Source organism: Ceratotherium simum, chromosome 4 (genome assembly GCF_057802395.1).
Source record: "Ceratotherium simum simum isolate JZ-2026a chromosome 4, ASM5780239v1, whole genome shotgun sequence".
Classification (NCBI taxonomy): domain Eukaryota; kingdom Metazoa; phylum Chordata; class Mammalia; order Perissodactyla; family Rhinocerotidae; genus Ceratotherium; species Ceratotherium simum.
The window spans coordinates 9013157-9035058 of NC_141903.1; the positions used below are offsets into that span (position 1 = coordinate 9013157).

The following is a 21902-nucleotide window of genomic DNA, read 5'->3' on the forward strand; positions in this document are numbered from 1 at the left end:
TTCTGGTTAATACTGTCATTAGAGAAGGGCTGATGTGGGCTCTAAGAACATCTATTCAGTATACAAACACCCTCTTCTCTTACTTTACACTAGTCATGTGTTTCTACGATAGCTAGGGCATCTCTTGGCTATTCCCTACATACTTACTTTTGTCTTTCTTGCAAGCTATAATAATCTTATATAACTCCATTCACGTTCCAACGAAAACACTGGCTCCTTTCCTCCACATCATCTCCAAATATAGAACTCTATATATTGCCTCTGTACAAGGGCACTGATAAGCCTAATTCTAAATTTTAGTCACGCAGGCGTGGGTGCAAAAGAGTAGAGAACACATTGGAACATGAGTCAGGAAACCTGGGCTTTCAGCTTGCCTACATCATTCAATCAGCTGGCTGAGTCTTGAGTTCCATACTCAGCCACGCTGAGCCTTAGTTTCACTCTCCACAAATGAGGATGAAACCTATACCCAAGCTATCTTACAGGATTGTTGTGAGGATCAGATGCCAAGTATAAATCAGGGAGGAAGACACAGAGATGCAGAGAATTAACATTTACAGAAAGTTTACCACTTGCAAGGTAATTCTCACAATCCCATGAGATAGGTAGTATCACTTCTATTTTTCAGATGAGGAAACAAACTCAAAAAAATTAAATAAAACTTTCCAAAAGACAATCAATTAGTATGATTTAGATTCAAGTCCCTCTAACTCTAAAGCGACCATTCCAGTTGCACATTAAGCATGTATATTTGGCTCACCTCCATATTAGACTGTAAACTTTCTAAGGACGGGGGCCGCATCTATGCGTTTTCCTCAGTACACTGCTCTCAGTGGGAGCTCAATGCACTGACTGTTTCTGGCAGGCTGAAGGTAGCAGAGATCAGGGCTGATAGGCAGCAGGTCTTTCCCTGCCTACAAATCTGCAGATTTGATGATTTTTCCCAGCGTACATCACTGAGCAGAAGAACTGCCACTCAAACTTCACCCAGTTAAACAGGGGTAGGGATCAATAAACTAAGAAATATCTTAGTAATTACCAAATACAATTCTCTTAGAATTGCAAAGTTAAAAGTGACAGGGTCTAAAGGTAATAAGAATGCTGCCATTAATAGGAATCCTCCTGTCAGTACTGCTAATAAACAGCAAGTCATGTTTTGACAATAGAATATTTATGGTAGCAATAAACAGAACATTCACAGGAAGAATCTCATCTGCCAAAGACACATTTTCTGCAGAACTGCATCTGTGCACTCTGTACCAAGTCCAGCCTCACTGCCTTTTAATTACATTCTAAAGAAAAAATGATTAAGAATGAATTTTTACCTTTTTCAATAAAGAAAAAAATGAGGGTTCATTTGAATATTTATATTCCCTTACAGGAATTCAATTCAAAGCTAGTTACGGCCCTTAAGAGGGTCCGTAATGTTTAAAAGAAAAAGGCAGATGTAGAAATCATCTTTATAATCTTTACACTTTCATCTTATTCTTCTCTAAGAGACTAGGTTTCTTATAAGGTGTGCCATTTTAGTTGGGTGGCAGTACTAGGTTAGATTTCAGAACAGGTCATAACAGTAAATGTGGTAATGGTGGTTAATGGTCAACAGCAACAGTAGTATGAGTCTAGAGTAGTAAGTAAGAGAATTTAGTAAAGGTCGTACATGGAACATATAAATGGTAGAGCCAAGATTCTAATCTGGGTCTGTCTGACTCTGAAATATAAGCTCTTTTCACTAGGTTTCATCATATCCATTTGATTTTGGATATAGAGCCAGTGATTCTACAGAGATCACTAGCTTCTTGAGATATAACTGAAACTGAAACTAGGACCCAGAAGGAATAGGGAAACTGTTCTTTTAGGAGAGACCAATTCATTAATGAGCCTTCATCACATCCAGGACTGAGCAAACTCCATAGCCTGGCTGATATTAACTCACTAAACAAAATTCCCAGAAAATTCCTGTCTGTATCCATGTGGTTATGAAAACATTGAGGAAGGTGAAGATGGTCTTATTGATAACTAGCATGACAAATGGAGAAAGGCAAGAAAAAGTTGAAAGAATGGTATATCTTACAGCTGTTTGAAAATCTATATCCTTTGAAGAAGAGGATAACTAAATTGAGAATGAACTGGTTTCTTAAGTTATAGGAGCACCACACACTTTAGTAGCTGACAGGCACAGAAGCATCAAGTATGACTTCAACGCACAGTATCAAGCCTTTACTGAGTATCTACCATATTTCATCAAACCTAAAACACCACTGATTATGAAAAACATCATTATTTAAGTGCTACTAAGAAAGAAAAAGTGTTTTAAAATACCATAAATGGTAAGACATATCTTATTTATAGAAGTGTTAAAATGTGAAGAAATTTCTGTTTTAGAATCAAAGGAATAGTGTATTAGATATATGATATTCACTAAGCACAAAAAGGTAGATGATGGTACTGATCTTATTTAAAAGCCATACATGTTTACAAATAGTTTTTGCAGATAGAATTAGATCCTGATGATGGAAGAAAGTTCACAGAAGAGAAAATTACATGTTGGAAATTACTATAGATAGGTGATAGATACAAAGTATCATTACTGAAATATTAATTTAGTTATTTCAAAAGTAGGATTATGCTCATGAACCCTACTAGACTAAAAAATCCAAATAGGTATAACTAAAAAGAAGCATCTTAAGGGATACTAAGAATTACTTACAAGGAATAGGAGTTAAGGCTTAGTCACTCAATAAGAGGGGTTAATAGTGTGCTCAAATGTCCCCTATGTGAAGTTTTGAAACCAGAGAGGAAAGAAAAAAAGAGTCCTAACCTCTCATAACTTACAACCTCATAGGACAGAGGACTAGCCAATACTAAGCTATATTATATTCATCCCCAGATATATAGATAAGAACTAGGTATTCAGAAACATTAAGAAAAACAGATGATAGCAACAAAAAGGAAGAAAATTAGTATTTAGTGAGCACCTACTATGTGACAGAGTCAGTAGGTACTAGGTGCTTTATTATTGTTAGATACATAGATATATTGTTACATATTTATTATTTTATTTAATCCTTACCAAATCCTAAGAGATAGATAATATTCCCTTTCTACAGATAAAGAAACTGAGGCTCAGAGAAATTAAATGACTTGTTCATGTTTTTTCAGTTAACGCAGTAACTAAGGATTATAACTATTTTAGGATGGCTTTACTAAGTCTCTAGCAAGACTTGAAAATTGAAGAGAGACCTAATTAGGAGTTACAATGGGTCAAATAAGGAGAATAGCATACGTGGTGATTCAGTGAAAGATAATGAAGGGTGTCAAGGGGAAGGTAAAATAAATTTCCTTGGCCCAAGCATAAAGTACAAATTGTGGTTGAGTGGTGGATAAGGAAATTAGTTATGGGAACTCAATAAGTCAAGTACGCTTAAAGGACTCACGTTCAAATCAATAAGTTCATTTTGACCTGAGAAGCAAGTGGAAGTGATTCCGGGCTTTTGAGAAGAGAAATGATCAGATCAAAACAACACTAGAGGAAGATAAAATTGTGAAGCAACAATCTAAAGAACTGAGTGAAGGTCTGAATAAGTGGGCTATAGAAGACGAGTTGAGAGGATTCTCAGACTTTATTCTAGAATAAAAACAAACAAACAGAGCAGATAAATTATAAGATGACTTTTCCATGGATGACAGAGACAGAAAACAAAGAAATAAATCAACATTTCTTTTGATGAGAAATGTTAATAGAAGTATGCCTGAGGGATGTATGCTGAAACTAGTTTTATTTAACATTCTCAAAACCATCTGGAGATGGTGGAATTCACTGAAATAAAGCAATATATTTTAATACTGTTTCACAAAAGCAGAATTACTACTGTTTGTTACCAAATATTTCCTTAGAGACATTATCCAACTTCATTTCCATCGTTCACCCTTATTTCATTCTAGACCACCCTTATTTCATCTCTCATCCTCTACTCTTTTCTGACCCCACCTCATTCAGGATTCACACCTTAGTGGTGGGAAGATCAGTGACAGGGTGAGGATGTCTGGTTTGCATATTACTTGTATACTTAATGGTTTATGTATAAGCTATGTCTACATGACCTTGAATAAAAAAGAGCTCCCTCAAAGCCACCATATCAAAAGGTCATATACCCACATTATTTTTAACATGCAGATTTTCAGAAAATTAGTATGTAATTTATTTGAGTTAAATTAAAAAAAAGAAAACGAAAATATGTTGATAAAACAATGGGCTTGGAGCTCTTAGGAGAAATATAGGAAAGGAAGTCTGGAATCAGGATCCATTCTGTTAGAATTTAAAATCTGTGAGGGCAGAGTCTGTGTCTCATTTGTCCTTTTGCTCAGTACTTAGCAAATGCTTAATTAATATTTGCTGAATTGAAAAAGGCCAGTAAGATAAAGTAAATCATTAAGATGAGTATGGAATTGAATTTAAAGATCACTATTTTGTTCTTACTCAATGTTAAATCTAAATAAGGATGCAGTTCTGGTTATTGCACTTAAACAAAAAAAGACAAATGAAGCTGGAAGAGGTTTGGGGGTGAAAAATAAAATCATCATGGTGATCAAGTAGCTTGAACAGGAAATAGACTCCCTGACTTGCAAAAACAAAGACAACTGAATTGAACTAATAGATAATTAGATTTACAATGGATGTAGATAGGAATTATAGTCACCAAATCCTCGTGTCCAGGAACTAAGGAGATGGTCTCAAAGTCTTAGAGAGAGTTAGTCTGAAGCCAAAAGGAAGAAATTATTTCTGTAACAGATAACCTGGGTCAGCTTCACAGCCTGTGGTTTTTTTTTTTTTTTTTTTTGAGGAAGATCAGCCCTGAGCTAACATCCGTGCCGATCCTCCTCTTTTTGCTGAGGAAGACCGGCTCTGAGCTAACATCTGTTGCCAATCCTCCTCCTTTCTTTTCCCTTTTTTTCCCCAAAGCCCCAGTAGATAGTTGTATGTCATAGTTGCACATCTTTCTAGTTGCTGTATGTGGGACGTGGCCTCAGCATGGCCGGAGAAGCAGTGCGTTGGTGCGCGCCCGGGATCCGAACCTGGGTCACCAGTAGCGCAGTGCGTGCACTTAACTGCTAAGCCACGGGGCCGGCCCCCACACAGCCTGTGCTTAAAAGGGCTTGTGCTCAGTGTAATGCCCTACTGTTGAGGTCTTGAAATTCTTAATAATTTATGACACCCCACATTTTCATTTTGTACTGGGCCCCACAATACAATAACATGGTGAAGTTATTAATCCTAAGAATTGTTGAAGCTAACGTTATCAATAGGGTAAAAACGAGTTTGGGTAATTCATGAATTAATGCAGAACTGTTTTATGGGGTCTGTTTTTAAAAAGATAAAGATATTTTGGGTTTCCTCAAACCTCTGAGGATGATGTAATAAGGGCAACTACCAACAGAGGGCCTAACAGAAAATAAAATTTCCTTTCTCATTATTATCTATCTGAAACCCAAAGTGAGACATGTTACTGCTGTAAATTTGAATAAATAATAAATTGCAGTAAAAATATTGATCAATTGTTTTTCAAAAGAGGAAAACTTGAAATAATGACTAATAAACACAATTTTGGATGAAATGTAACACACTCCTCCTTCTTTCTCAGCATTTAAAATAAGGAAGTTTGTTTGATTGCTCTGTACGATCTTTATTCTCTCTCCAGTTTTCTCAGCAGCTTTCTTGTTCTAATCACTTGAACAATCTCACCCCTTTCCCAGTTAGAGTGGAACGAGAATTTATGACTAGAAAACATTTCAAAGAGGGAGAAGGATCCTTAAGTATTAAACCTGACTCTGGAGGGCTGCCCCAGGACAGAATCATTTCAACTCTGTGCATGTTATAAAAAGCTATGTAGAATCTGGAATTCTTGAAATTTAGTTTTGGAAATTTAAAGAGTATATTAAAAAGTTACTCAGATGTATTTGCTAAATGTATTATATATGCCCCCTGTAATGAATCTGACGGGAAAACATAAACTTTCTCTCAAAAAAGCCGCTGGATTTTAAAATTACAATAGGTCTTACCAATGTGGAAAGCTTCAAATCTGGGAAACAGAAACCTTGGGGTAAAATGCAACAGGTTCTCCAGTTAAAATCCGGGGGCTTAACATAATGGCAGCATCCTCACACACATTATTATTTAGGGAACTAGACTCTCTAGAAACGTCAAGTCTGCCTTTTCCTAGGGAAGACAAAGTCCTACGAAGAAGTATCTGTGGGAGAAGTTCCTGACTTTTCTATTTAGGAAATCCAGTTCCATTTTCTAATTATCTTACAGCAGAAGTTCTCAAAGTTTGGTCCCTGAGCCACCAGCATCACCTGAGACTTGCTGAGAATGCAAATTCTCCAGGCCTCAGTCTAATACCTCCTAAAACATAAACTCTGAGGGCGGGGCCCAGCAATTTGTATTTTAACAAGCACTCCAGTGATTCTGATGATCACTAAACTTTGAGACTACTGCCTTAAGGCAAGTAAACACGAGGCTTTTTAGTACTTCCTAAAAATGAGGATCTTTTGTGATTTCAATTTCCAAACAATTGATCAGATACAAGAATACCAAAATTCAGAGATGGGCTTTGAGCACCATAAACACTGAGTAAGATTCACTCTGAAGAAGATAAAAACAGAAAAAACAAAACAAAAAGTATCTGAAGATATGCATTATAAAGTAATAGCAAACATTTAAAAACTTTACAGTAAGATAATATGCTTTTCATTTATTTGCTACTAATGTTTTAAACACAAATATTCTGAATATTAATATATAAACAGTTTTCTATTAAGAGGGGCCAACTGGTGATGATTTTTATCTTGCATAACTGTTTCTATTGCTGAAGAGTGCCATCTTATTTTTAACACAGAAATAATGTATTGCTTTAAAATCAGGATTTAAAAACACATTACAATAAAGAAATGGATTGGAAACAACAAAACATGCGCTAGGTAACCAGCAACTGCACTGAAATAGATACACCACTCGCATATTCCATTATGTAAATGAATTCAAAGATATTTCATGACTGATCAGCTAGAAGGGACATAATGATTTATAATTCAAATAACTGAGCACTGAAATCAAATTGAGCTAATATATATTTCTAAATATGCAAACCTGAAATAATTGTTAAAAAATATAAATCAATGTACTCAAGTTGAAATCATTCGTATCCCTTGGTTTAAAATGTTATAGCTTTTAAACTTTTATTTAATAAGTTTTCTGAAAATATGATTTTTTATTAACTTCAAGAAGTGCTCAAAAGCAATAAACAGTTTGAAAAATAAAAGGTTATAATTTGAGGATTAAAGAATACATAAGAGAAATAAGGTGATAGGAAAAGGATCTTAAATAGCAGAAACAAATAAATTAGGCATTATGTAAAGTATACTAAAAAGAATACAAATCAAATTACTTTTATATTAGATTTCAATTTCAATCTAAAAAAAAGGGTAAATCTAAACAATAGATATGTGCTATAAAATAACATAGGCTTCTTTCCAGATAATATGCTCTCAAAGTAATTCATTGTGAAAAGGCCAGAGTTTGCAATACTAGGAAGTACTTATAAACCACTTCATATGTTAGAAATAAAGAGTATTTCAGCATTATTATTAAAAAAAAATACAGGTTGAATTTTTTTTTTTAATAATAAAAAATACATATCTTAAAAAACCAAAATGACCACTGGAATTGGGTTGTACATCACTTTCCAGTAAAAAGGAAAAACAGCCTGGACAGGTGTAATTTATCATTTTTCTGATTTAATATCAAAGAAATATATTAAAATAATAAAAAGAATCCTGAAATCCTCAAAATTTGTAGTGATAAATAGCCCTCCCTGTCTTTATTGCATTATACCTACTAACAGAAATATTGCATGGTGGATTTTGCCAGACAAGGACGATTATTTTCCAATAAAAAGTTGCATATTAAATTCCAGCACAAAAGTGGGTGTCTAATACTTTGGAAATCTTTTATGGTTTGCCAAGGAACACAATTTTAAACTTAACTAATACAAACATATTCCTGGAGTGAACCTACATTAAAGATTTCCATCCAGTGCCACCCGTTTTCAGAATTTTGTGATCATATTAAAATATCAACTAATCTTAGTGGTTAACTAAACTAACACTTATTTTCCACAACTCCTATATATTTGATAGCTAACATATAAAAGACAATCTACACGCTTCTCTCTCATCAGTAGAAACATGACAGTAATATCAACTGTAATCTAATAAGAAAGGATGAGTCTGGTTTTAGATTTGAAAAATCTGCTGAAGAGAGAAACCTAAACATTTAACATGTAATGGGAAATCTTATTTTAGACTAAATAAGATGTTGATTTGGTGGGAGCAATAATCAAAGAGTGGTCAAAAATCTTATAATTTTCTTCCGATTATTGCTTTGTGCCTCTTAACTAATGAAAATAATATTCTTTTCAATTGAAGAATACTGAAGATATATTTACTCTTAGAAATTCAGTTTTTATAAGGTAATATTTTAGAACATTTTGACCTTCTTAAAATTAGTTACACGCTTTCTTTTAAAACAAGAACATCCGGACAATTAGGAAAAATCACAGACTGAAACACATGTGGTTGCATACTTTCTTATGTACCTATTTATTAACCTGGGTGGGCATAAACATAACTTTAACTAGTTAGGAATCTATATATCCATATAATTCAATTGTGACTCTGAATAAATGCTTCATAGTACGTAGCTAACATAAATCTTTCAAAAACGTGTGATAAGGCTAAACGAAAGGCTTTTTATTTAAAAAAAAACTTGCAAAAATTATAAACAAGACAAATACTTGACCAGTAGAATGCATATGTTAGGTTGTTTATATAAATTATCAGATATATAGTAAAAAGGATATCCAACAGAAAGGTCATTTAGGAACTGAAGAGTTCTTGAAATTACAGGCTCACATCTTCCCCAGTATTTAAGGTTTGTAACACTAAATATGAAAAAAAAAGTTTTTAATTATAAGTAAAGTATTTGCTTGTGTAGGGAGAACAAGGAAATACACATACATTCATGTAAGTTAGATGACCTAAATTACAAATATCTCACAAAGTGAAAAGCAGGTTTAAATACCAATGAAACATTTTCTATTATATTCTTTTTATAGTGCATTCAAAATTACATACAATCAATGTACAATGAACATTGCTCTCCAAATGGTGTGTAACTCTTTAAATCTAGTTTTGTAAATTAAAAAGTTGCCTGTTTCACAGAAGAAACATTAAGTTTGCATCCAAAACATATTAGGGAGGGACAGCAGGAGTTACAAAGGAAGTCAAATAGAGGCTCACCATTTACCGCCAAGAAATGAACCATCAAACTTGTGGCTCCAAAACTCTCTTCTTACAATCATAATTGTTTCTCTAGCTTTGTTCTCTGCAAGCAAGACACTGCTCCTTATCTGTTATACAGATAAGGACGATGCCAAGGGCAGGCATACAAGTTTAGGGTAAGTGCACAAAGCTACACCTATGACTAGAAACTAGTTAATTCTGCTAATATAAGGATAATTTAAGGACAGTTCCATGAATATGTCTCTGATAGCCATAGGTTCCATTTGGAATCAATGAATGCCCTGTCTTAAGGCAATCAAACCTCTCTCAGTGATTCCAATTTGCAATAATCTCTTCAGTTGGTCTTTGAAATTGGGTATTTTCTTTTTAACCAAAAAAGAAAAATGCTGCCCAATTGACCTGAAGAGTCAAAGTCTGTAAACTTTTTAAAACTATGTTTTCATGTTGCATACTGCAGTTGTACGGATACCTTGACAAATAGCAATGTCTTTTGAATGGTGAATTTTAAATATGTGAAATTAACTTTCAATTAAGAACAATGCTCTAGTATTCTAAGAATTAAAGCATCATTTTTAAAGTCTTTTACTAAAATATTAATATTTATGAAGAGATTTAAACACAGTAAAAAGACCTATTAGATTCAAAGCAACAACAACAACAAAAGAAAAATCAAAGAACCAAAGCAGGAACTCACATTTTCATCATGAATGTTTCTAGAACATGGTTGTCATCTGTTATTCCTAAGACTTCTGACATACGGGCATATACCTGCATGAAAACATTTAATTGTTAAAAGCTTTATTATTAGCATATATTTTCTAAAGACTATTCAAATTGAACAAATGTAAGATTTAATGCATTGACATATCCACAATGAAGTAGGGAACGGGTGAGGAGAGCAAACGAAGGATTTTTTAAAAATTATGTAATTTTAAAGTTTACCCTCTTTTTCTTCCAGGAAGCACCTCTCATTTTCAAATACATACACAGCCACACACATCTACATACTCATTTTATTCCCAGCACACCACATAAATTTTTTTTCCCCTCAAAGTGGTAAACCCCTTTCTCAAAGATGGGCATATGTTTGTTAAGGGCTAGAAAACGGAGTGCCTCAATAAAAGGCTCCAGTATTTTAAAAGTTTCCATCTATTCCAGATTTCAGCAAACCATCAAATAATTCAGGATTATGTTAGGCAGTTATAAAAATAAGGATTTCAAAAATAAGAGGAAGTTAAAGAATTTATAGAAATTCTCCACAAATATCTCTCAATTAAGTTCCCCCAAATATAGAGATAGGTCTTACTTTCCATGTTGAAACTGAAATCCCAGGCTCAGGGATTCTCTGCTGAATACATCAGGGCCTGGGAATCACTAAGCTTCCAATTAGGGAGTGTTGGTTGCAGAAGTTTGGGGTGCAACATTTGAGTCCCAACCCACGCCACACTGAGCTTATAAACACATATCCCACTTCAAGCAGGAAAATGCCACCAGCAGCCAATGGAATACTCCCTAATAGCCTGGCAAAGCTGAGAGGTGGGTTGACACCTCCATACTCCCTGATGCTCTGGTGTGATTCCAGGTTATCCCTGCCAGACACCAGCTGTATGGGATTTCTTTTCTGTGATTTGATCCCCTGTGATTGTGTTCTCTCATTTTCTCCTGATCTGCCTACTTCCTATGGTAGGGCAACTTAGCTTTCACTTCCTCTGCCTTTTATTTTTCATATGTAAACACTAGCTTGCTATACTGCCATAGGTCACGAAGGTGAGATAAAAATCACAGGCACCACAAATCACCCAGAGTTATACCAGGGAGGAAAGCTGTTCATTGCAGAGATCTCATATTTGGATTTTAAACACTATTCAAACCAGAATCTTGTGTTCCAGGCTTTCAACCTAAGTCCTATGACCAGAAGCTCCTCAAGCCAGTAGAATGAATCAGAGGGAGAGAGAGAGAGGGAAAGGAAGGGGTTAGGTGGAGAGGGAAAGTGAAAAAAAAGAAGGGGCAGAAGGGTGAAGGGGAGAAGCTGGAAGAGAGACAAAGAAAGGAAGATGGAGATTCAAATTCTTGTTGCCTCTTCTGCTATCTTCTGAGCCCCACAGAAAAGCATTTCAAATACTATATCTATGACTGCTCATGAGAGTAGGCCCTCATCTTTTCTAAGACTGAAGCTATCTATAACTGTGTTTGTAAGATCACTGTGTTTAGAGGGGGAAGAGGGAGCAAAAGAGAGAGAACCTAGGGAAACTGGTTACCAACAATCTTCAATGATCAGAAACTTTTAAGCACATAGAAGGTTCCACGGAAGAACGGTATGTAGAAAGGGAAGTTTCCCTTGTCTCACCCTGATCCAAACCTCTCTCATGGATGGGAGCACATTGGGTCCCTTGGAAAATCTGATATTGATATGATTAATGGCAAACGAGGCCCTTCACAAATTGGCCCCAACCTACCTCATCTGCTACCATTTCCCTCAACCTGAAGCCACAATAAAATGCTGATGGATCACTGAGGCTTCTCATGCAATTTCAGATCTCTAAGAGTTCATGTGTTGTTCATTTTGCCTGAAACAGCTTTCTTCCTCCTCTTCCCCTGATTCCCATTCAAAAGTCATCTCCTCTGAAGGCTTCCTTGCCTTTCCAGGCAGAGTGAGTTGCACTCGCCCTTATGTTCCCACAGTGTTTGGTTCATTCCTCTATCATGGTGCTTTTCACATTATAATTGTTTGGATGTCCATCTCCACTACACTGTATTGTATTTTTGTAAAATCAAAATTTTACATTTTCAAGACTTTATATATGCTATTTTTAATGGCAAATCTCAGAATTAATTGAATTTTGATTTTACCCATGCCATATTAGATAATAAAAATATAATAAGTAAAATGTGATTTTAAACATTTAAGACACTTTAACATTTAAAAAATGTATTTTTTTGATAGTTCTTAGACAAGGAAGTTTTCTATTGTGTCCCTGGCATTTAAGAAAGGAGAAAGCTAGGCAGGCAGGTCTGTTGTGCTCTGCTGTCAAAACAGTTTCTCAAAGCATCAGATTTGACCCAATAAGATACTGGAAAAACAGTCAACATTGACACATGGCAGTGCTTTAATCCACAATTATCCTTGTAACTTGCACCATTCCTTTTATCATCCATTAGCTTTGATTCCCATTATCCCATCTAGAACTGTGTCAATGCTTTTGTCCCTAGGGATTTCTCTCCACTACTAGGATCTGACAGTCAAGCTTGAGTACTAAACAGGATCATTACCTCTTAAATCCACTTATCTGATCTACTGAATAGTAAATTGAAAAGCTCATTAGGAGCAACAATCTGATTTGTTTTCATGTGTGACAGGGTCATTTAAAATCAATGTATGATTACCGCATTTCTTTTAAAAGACTCTCACATTTTCCAAGGCACCTTATCATTCAGAGAACTTGCAAATAATATGAAAATGTCTTCAAACATTTGGAATTTAATTATAGCATAGACATACATAATGTGGGGGTGGGAAGTAATCTGTCCAGTGAGGAAATATCTATAAAATTATCATAAAGCACAAGTCAATGAGAGTTTTCTACAGAAAAAATTCTAACACAATATTTAGGGATTTTCAACATTTTCTAAAACTTCTATCATTTCACCAAAAGTAGTTTTTATGACAGCAAGAAGAAACTACATCACAACAGTCATTAAAGAAGGATATAGGAATTGGCATAGGAATGCAAGAAGAGAAGAAAACTCACTTTTAGTTCATAGATTCCTAATCTTTTATTTCAGAATCAATTAAGATAATTTGATCATAGTGAAAAATAAGCAAAAATGTAAGAAATAAAAGACTAAGCCCATTTGTGTTGTCCACCTTTCTCTGAAGGATACAATGAAGTTAAATAAATGGTTATGCCTTTGGTTATGTGTTCCAGACAATCAGGGATGTACACCTTATAACTTAGGTTTTGCCTGTCAGACTGTGTTTTCCTCCCTCTCTTCCTTCTTTTTTAATATGCCTGTATTTCTCTCTTATTTATTTATTTATTTATTTTCCCCCCAAAGCCCCAGTAGATAGTTGTATGTCATAGCTGCACATCCTTCTAGTTGCTGTATGTGGGACGCGGCCTCAGCATGGCCGGAGAAGCGGTGCGTCGGTGCACACCCGGGATCCGAACCCGGGCCGCCAGCGTCGGAGTGCACGCACTTAACCGCTAAGCCACTGGGCCGGCCCTGTATTTCTCTCTTAAACCACAAGCAGAGATGATGCTCTTTCATCTCCCATGCCTAACACTCAATAATTGTTTTTTAAATGAATAAAAAGGATGTAATGTTAAAATGCACATTTTGGCTGATTCCATTTCATTATTTTCTAACAAGAGGAAAACAACCCACAAAAGGCATGTTTTTCACATACAACTTTTTTCTGTAAAAATAATATACTCAAAATTCCACTCATCAGAGGTGACCACTGGTAAAATTTTTGTTATTTAAAAAGATGTGGTTTTAATGCTTAAATAATATTTCTGGAAGAAGCTCTCCCTGTCGATTCAGTAAGAAGAGCTCTCCTTTGAATACTCAGAGCATCCATTGTTGCCAGCCGGTTAGTGGCACTTCTCATACTTCTCATCTGACAGAATATGATCTGTTGTAATATTCATTTTCCATGTGAATATGTGTTTCCTCTACTATTTCAAGCATGTGCTACCTGAAGGCAGGAAAAATGTCATTTTCTCTTTATATCTCCAGAAGTACTTAGAACACTGTCTTGATAAACTTAGCAATGTAGAAAAAGCATAGGTTTTGGTCCCAAAGATACCTGGATTTGAATTCTGGATCTGCGAGCTAGGTGTTACTTAAAGTCTCTGAATCTTGGTTTCCTATCTATAAAACAGGAATAATAATAATACCTAACTTATGGGCTTTCGGGAAGATTAAATGATGATACTTAACATAGAGCCTTGCATTTAGTAGTTACTCAACAAATGCTGCTTCCCTTTCATAGACTCTTCTCATAATAGGTGCTAAAACTATCACCTAATACCTTTCAAGATAAGACTTGTGTGTAAAAAATAACAGAAAGGTAAGAAGGTCCTTACCTTGAAGATTTTCACACGGCACAGAGAAGGTTAAAACAAACAAAACCTTAAAATTTGTATTAACTTTGAAATCTTTACATATATATTCAGTCAATTAACATACTCTAATCACAGTCGGAAATTGCATTTGTTAAAGGCATAAAGCTTCAAAATTTCATGATACAAAACCAAATTCTTTCTACTTTTAGTTATTGTCTTAGAAGCTAGAAAAATTATCCAGTTAACAGTCAGCCAACTCTCTAGCTCTTGAAATACAGGACATTGTTAGAAATGTAAGAAATTATCATTATTACAGACTTGAGAAGGCATGTTCCTATAAAACTGTTTTAATACGTTTGTTTTCTTATCTCTATTTATTTTACTGGGAAGCTTCTTTTAAATGTCAGAAAAGAGCATTTGGATACGTACATAATGCTTCAATGACCCAGTATGTTCCCTTAACTTCTCAACTAACCAAATGACAAATATTGCCTGTGCATACGCAGGTAGTTTAAATGATCTTATATCTGGTTTTCAAAAGGGAAGCCAGACAAGACAGGAAAACCAGACAAGAGAATAAACATACAAAAAGCAATAAGATTTTGAGTTGTAAATTTAACTTAATAAAGAATAAAAGCATGTGCTGTGATAATTTTTTTAATTGCTTTCTTCTTCCAATCCTAATCCTTGGTCTTGGGTACTTGCAGTATTGTCTCTTACATATTGGTTATAACTTGGAAGAAACTAATTATGTCGATCCTTAAATTTGAAGTAGATTACAGAACTGGGAAACCCAGAATATTAGTTCCTAAAGGTTGTATGGATATATAATGACAGTCACAGAAATTCAATAACAGCCCTCTATGAAATGTACTCAAAAGCACCACATGAAACAAATTAAAAAGAACAATGAATCTCTCATTCTGTGCAAATAAGAAAATAAGAGAAAACACTGGTTCTATAGGTTTTCATAAGAGTTGTTATAATGAATTAAGATTTTGGATAATGAATCTTCAGAAAATTATAGTAAGTTAATACCTTTGGGCCTTCTATAAATGTTTAAGATGTTATAACTTCTCAAAGAGCTCTTATAAGTAGGCTCAATGCAGAAAATTAGCAGTACCGTGGAAATCAACAACAAAGTATTCTGCCATCAGATGATGTTCTTTCCTGAACCAATTTATTCTCAAAAATTCGCATCTAATAATACAAATTGATACCACAAAATTAAAAAAAAACCCCAACAACTGTTGTGAATTTTAAAGTACTGTTTCAATCTATTGAAATGCCTTATCAATCAAGATTTTTAACTGGTTATAATTTGGTAAAAGAAAAGCTGTCACTGGAAAGGATCCAATATAATGAAAGTTAATGTTCCTTAGGAAAAGAATTTTGGAACTGAGTGTGAACTCACTTATTATGAGTAAGAAATCAATTTACATATTTTTGTCTTAGGCTTCAAGTGCTTCTGTAAGAGAATGCAGTGCTTTCTGTAAGAGAGATCCATTAAAGTGAAAGGGGAGGGAGGAGAAGGAGAGGTGTAAGAGGGAACTAATAGAGCATTTAATGACTTGGATTTAAACCATTTGGAACTAAAGATACTGAGCTCTTTCATTAATGTCTGAAGCAGAATAAAACATGATCATCACAATTAACTATGAGCACATCAAGAGAATTAATGGTACAAACATCATTGCTGCATGTTAAATATACAAACTTAGTGGTACTGAATAGATCCACATTAATCTTGGCTGACTAATTTTTCTGTATCATTTAAAATAACACTATAAAATATAGGACCAAAATAAGGTAAAAAAATATTTTGCCAGAATTTAATTTTAGAACCATAATTTATGTTGGGAAACCAAGCAGTAAATGGTCAGGAATCTGCTTGTCTTCTCCACTGGAACACAGAATGGCATCTGATAAAGAAAAGCTAGCTATGGAAATATAAAATAAATATGAATGTTAAGTATTTATTTCAATTAGAATATCTGAACCCACCATCTGTGGTGGTCATCTTGCTAAGGGGACATGTACCTAACAAATCTCTTAAGAGGCACTCCCAATCTGCTTGAATAAGCTATTGTATAAGAAAACTTGGAGCGACCACGTTGGCCTCACATTTCCTTCGCTCCACATCCTGTGGCACAAAGCATGAACTCAGCAGGCTGGGGTGCAGGGCTGCCTGCTGCCTTGTGATAATCCCCTCTCCCAGTAGGGGCCTCCACTGATGCATGGCTAAGAACATGCTTCCTCTTTTGCTTGCACCCCAGTGGGGTTTCCATTCCTAACTTGGGCCCAAATCCAGACTGCTAAGGAAACGCTCCAGATGCTGCCAGAGATATTTTTAGATTAGTTTCTCAAGAATCATTTATTAGAAAGAGAAGTACAGGTACAGTGTGAAAACCAGCAATACTGGTAATTTTGGAGAGATTCTTTCCCTCCCACCCTCGACCAGATCGAAGGTCTAACTACCACCTGTTCAACAGAAGCTGGCTGTTTGCCTCATTTTCCTTTAGGGAGCCAGTGACTAAGGATCTCCACCAGCATGAACCTAATGTCTCCCGACAGGCCTTCACTAGCCAAGAGGGACCTGGGTCGAGTGCGCCAGTTATTGGTCACAGGATACACAACCCATAGAAAGACTCCTGTGGTGCAACCAGCTGAAAGCCAACTAGAGAAGATGGGGAGTGTACATTTGTCCTGACACAGCTTTGCTCTTGCTGGCTGCCAACTCACTCCATGTCTGGGACCAAGCTTCTGTTAAACTAGTCTTCTGTGGCTACAGCCATGGTAAAGCCCGGGGTAATATATTATCTTCCCAAGCTCAGATAATAAGAAGCTAACCATAGGTATGGCACAAGGCTGTTGGAAGAAGGCTTGACTAATTTTGGTAGAAGATTTTGAGACCACGGTTTGAAGGGGCATTTCAGGTATTTTATTTATAATTCTTTGCAACAACAAATTTACAAGATGACATGATTAGATTTTAGAGCAAAGAAGTTGATGCTGGATGAAGTTTGTGAGAGGGTGATGGTAGAGTAGAGAACTGGGAAATAACAGATTTTTTTACTCTGATCCCCCATACCTCTTAAAGGTATCAGCCAGAAACATATTCTGGCACAAGGGATACATGTGCTCTAGATATTGTTCAATAACAGATGCTATTCAATGTAGCCAAACAAAACTCTCTCCTTCCAGGTATGAGTAACTGGTTAGAATTGGCCATTTCAGAAATGTTATAATCAAAAAACCTGGGCTATTTTCACACTATGCAATCACACTAAACATAGTCTTTGCAGTTAATACTGCTTATTAGCTGACTATTAAACATTTGGTTATAAAACAGGCACACTGCAGGATTACATAGTGCATAAAAAAGGGAAACAAGACAATGCACTCCTACACTAATCACTGTGAGTATGTGCCTATTTTAGTAATAAGAATCTGGGGCTGTGGTAAGACAAGCATAAAGACTGGTGATCCACCACAATAACCAGCAACTCAACTCACCTTAACTATTTTCCAAGCCTTCTCTGGAACTCTGGACACATCACTCCTCAGGCGTACAACCTAAAAAGCACAGAGTTTAGGGACCTGCCACCTGGCGTCAGGGATAAGGGAAGAGCAGAAGGCCTTCCCAATTTCAGATACAGGGAGAATGTGGCTCAGAATCTTTGTGGTTGTTACTTAAAGTATTCTTGGGACTTTGATTTTACTCTGGAGGCCATGAGCAGAGGCATGGCTAAGTGCTGTTCAAAGCCTGGACGTGGTTATAGGGATTACAATGGGTTTGTTTCCATGGAATAATTCAGGAAACCAATTACTAAAGGACAGCCCTTAAAAAGAGCAAATTATAAATAATACTTGACAGAACTACTTTTAAGGATCTCTTAGTACTGTTGTTTCCCAAGAGGCACTCTCATTATACAAGTGTGGCAACTGCAGCCAATGATTTAAGTAGGTGAAGTTACCTCTTGATGGGTAAAAGTACATCTGTAATAAATGGAACTCATTTCTGTAGTCATTCAGAAGGTGAGTAAAACATACGGAGTCTTCCACCACTTAATGTAACTCTTGCACTCACACTCTCCCCCAAATTCTCTAAAAGCATACCAAATTATGGTTATAGTGAGTGTTAAGACCATCACCAGGTCCCCATCTCTACTTCTAACACCTTTATTTTATCCATACACGTTTCCGATTAATATTTCTGCCTCCACATTGCTTCTCTGAAACATGTCCTATTTTCTATATCTAAAACAACGTCTGTACCTTCCTCCTAAGAGATATTCAACTCTCTATCCCTCTGAGAAGAAGAACCTGACATGAAGAATAGAGGAATAATGGCCCAAGGAATGAAAAGTGGGGGGCAGGGGTCAAAGACATTATCCATATTTTTACTACTCTGTCAAATCAGCTATTTTCATTATAGTGTCAAATTTTACTCTAAAATGTTGTTCCTATAGTCCTTCATACCTTTCAATTTCTGTTTCTCACACTAGCCTAGTTAGTGAAAACTTTAACTTAGCCCAAATGCAATGGATCAGAGTTTACTTTCTGTCGGCCCATTAATGCCTTCAAACACTAATATTTCATTTCTCTGAGCATGCAATATCTGTAGCAATAGGCTAAGTCCTGCTTCCGTCCTAGCCTTTTCATTGACACTTCTATGTTGAACATGAGCTATACATATGCAAAAGCCCAACTGGTGGACCAAGACAATACGTGGTTGCCCAAGAAGCATATTCTTCTCTCAGTAAGAAGAGAAAGAGCAAGTTAACTGCGTATATATTTTAGGTAACTTCAACTAGAAGGAAAAAAAAAATGTATGTGTAATGCCAAGCACATGGGGTTTTGAGTGAGACTCTGCTACTTGCTAGCCTTGCACACTGCTTGGCAGATAACATGCATTCAATAAATATTTTTTGTTTAATGAATTAACTCTCTAATCCTAGTTAAATTATTTAGTATCTCAGAGTCTCAGTTTCTTCTTCTGTAAAATGGAAAGAATAATATCACAACGAGTAATATCACAAATTAGGAGGTAGTCTAGTCAAGTGGTTAAGGATGGATTCTGAAGCCCAAGACTAGTTGGATTCTATCACTTACTATGTGATTTTAAACAAGTTGTTTACCCTCTAAACCTTAGTTTTCTCAAATATAAACTGAGGATGATAGTAGGATCTAATTTAAAGAATTTTTGAGAGGATTAAAGTAGTTACTTTATGCAAAGCACTTAGTCCTGGCACTTAGTAAAATTTCCTTAAGTGTTAGCTATTATTATCATCAAATGTTATATTATTTATAGCACTGCCAGCACAGTTAGGAACACTTTGAAAGTTTTTAGTACACAGTAAGCATCAAATAAATTTAGCTATTAGCCATTAGAATAAGTGGTCAGTAAATGGCCACTATTATTATTTATTAAGTAATATATTGTCAAACATTAGTCTGACATTAAGATTATGAGGCATGCACCAAGATTACAGTCCCTTTTCTTTGTGCTTTATCTAGACTAGGTGCTGGAAAAGAGATATATGTTCTCAGTTGGTTTGTGAGTAGCTTTAGTAGTGGCTGAAGAAGAGTAATTAGAAGGGAGAGAGCCCTAATGAAAGATGGTATAACTCCTAATCTTACATCTTCTACTTATAACTTCTATCTTACAGATGAGGGGCAGGAAAAGTGCTGAGAAAGGAGATAGGAGGAAAACAGAATGCTCTAGGGCAGCAGGTGATGTTTTATCTCAAGGGCTCATCTGTATCACCTAAGTTCCTGATTTCAAAGCCCCCATCCTCCCTTTTTGAGTCATCACAAGTTCCTGTTTCCTGTCTCCAAGGTAAGTTCTCAACTCACTAGGTAAGTAGATGATTTACATCCCTGTGTCCAATAAATTATCAAAGTCTTTCCAATTCAAATCAATAAGTCCATCCAATTTTCCAAATTTTCTTTGCTAAATTAACGTACAAAGAGAAGGGGTTCTAAAACATCAAGAGTTTAAAATTATTAAAGGAGTTTTTGTGGGATAGGCCCAAGTAAGAACAGAAAGGAGCTACATTTCATATATGAATATAATATTGATCCCTGACACTAGACTATGGGTTGAGTTGCTTCTCCTATAGTAAGAAGGATTATATCAAATATTTAGGATCTAGCTTAGTTCTCTTGTGACTGATGGCTAGCCAGGACTAGAGGTCCAATCTGTGATTGTAGAGATGAGTTTTTTCCCTTGGGAAATAAAACAACAAATATGGAGATGAAACTTGTGATGATGGTCTTATCAATCTTTATACTTAAAACTGATTGTGCCTGGACTCATGCCAAAATACATACATAGGCAATGTGATGCAGTGGAGAGCAAACTGAGTTTAGAGTACAACGGTTTGCTCGAAATTCGGGGTCTGCCACTGACCAAGTTTTTAAACTTCCTGAAATCTTTTTCATATTCTGTAAAATGAAGATAATCATACCGACAAAATACAATATTGCTGAGAAGACTAAATGAGAAACTGTAATGAATAACTTCACAAAGTAGAGTTAAGCACAAAGCAGAAACACAATATAAGTTAGATTAAGGTTGAAGATAAAACATATTCTCAATTGATATTTTCTAGGCATTTCTCATTCTACATTACCTGAAAATACAGAATTTGTAACTTATAGCATGGATAATGTTTTAACATCCACTGTCTTGAACTTTAGGAACTTCAGGCATGTTAAGGTTAGAGAGTATTGTATAAGGCGGCTGCACCCGCTGGGGAGTGTGATATTATAGCCTATGTCTCATAAACGAAAATGACCAGAAAAAAAGTTGAGAACTGGGACCATTGAGCATGAAAACACTTCTAATGAGTCAGGAAGGTGGGCCAAGAGGGACTATGGAAAGAAGTTGTCATGAACACTAGGAAATAGGAAAAGAAAAATAAGTTGCCAAAGGCTAAAAAGAGTTGAAGCAAAAATTGAGAATTGCAATTCGCAGCAAATGTAAAGCCACCAATGTACTAAGGTGTTTCACACATTTCAGCATTGTCTATCATTTTACAATTTTCCTTATCAAAAAATGTGGGAGACTGTCTTCCCATGGAAACACACTTCCAATTTTGTAATGGGAGTCAACTGGAATATATAATTCACATTGGAGAAAGTTGTTTCAAAGCCAACTTTGCTTAAACACATCTACTCAGTAAAGCAAGGGATACTGGCGCTGGGGAGCCATGCAGGCCTGGGGGAAAACAAAATCCCAGTAAGTATGCCAAATGTGCTTTTATTATTTCAAGATTCCTTCAACAGAAACATTACATGGAGATAAAAATTAGGAAAACACTGAACTTAACTAATTCAAAATGTTGAAAAAATATTTTGCATTTATGTTTTATAACCAAGTGCTTTTCCCACATTTGTCCCAAGGCAGCAGATGAAGCACTATATTCACCACTGCTAATACTAGCAATTGGAACATGCTCTTTGGCA

General features: G+C 35.6%; 1 protein-coding gene across 5 annotated transcripts in view; it reads right to left on the bottom strand.

The window, feature by feature from the left end:
• Positions 1–21902, bottom strand: part of RANBP17 (RAN binding protein 17) — a 347331-nt gene that overhangs the window by 86029 nt on the left and 239400 nt on the right. For 3 of the 5 annotated variants that reach the window (XM_087429434.1, XM_087429433.1, XM_087429436.1), the window contains 3 exons: positions 17946–18005; positions 10055–10128; positions 8919–8999 (listed from right to left, as the gene is read on the bottom strand). In XM_087429434.1, coding sequence (XP_087285560.1) covers positions 8919–8999; positions 10055–10128; positions 17946–18005 — 215 coding nt within the window. The remainder of the gene's footprint in view (positions 1–8918; positions 9000–10054; positions 10129–17945; positions 18006–21902) is intronic. The other 2 variants (XM_004428530.3, XM_087429435.1) reach the window with 1 other exon arrangement.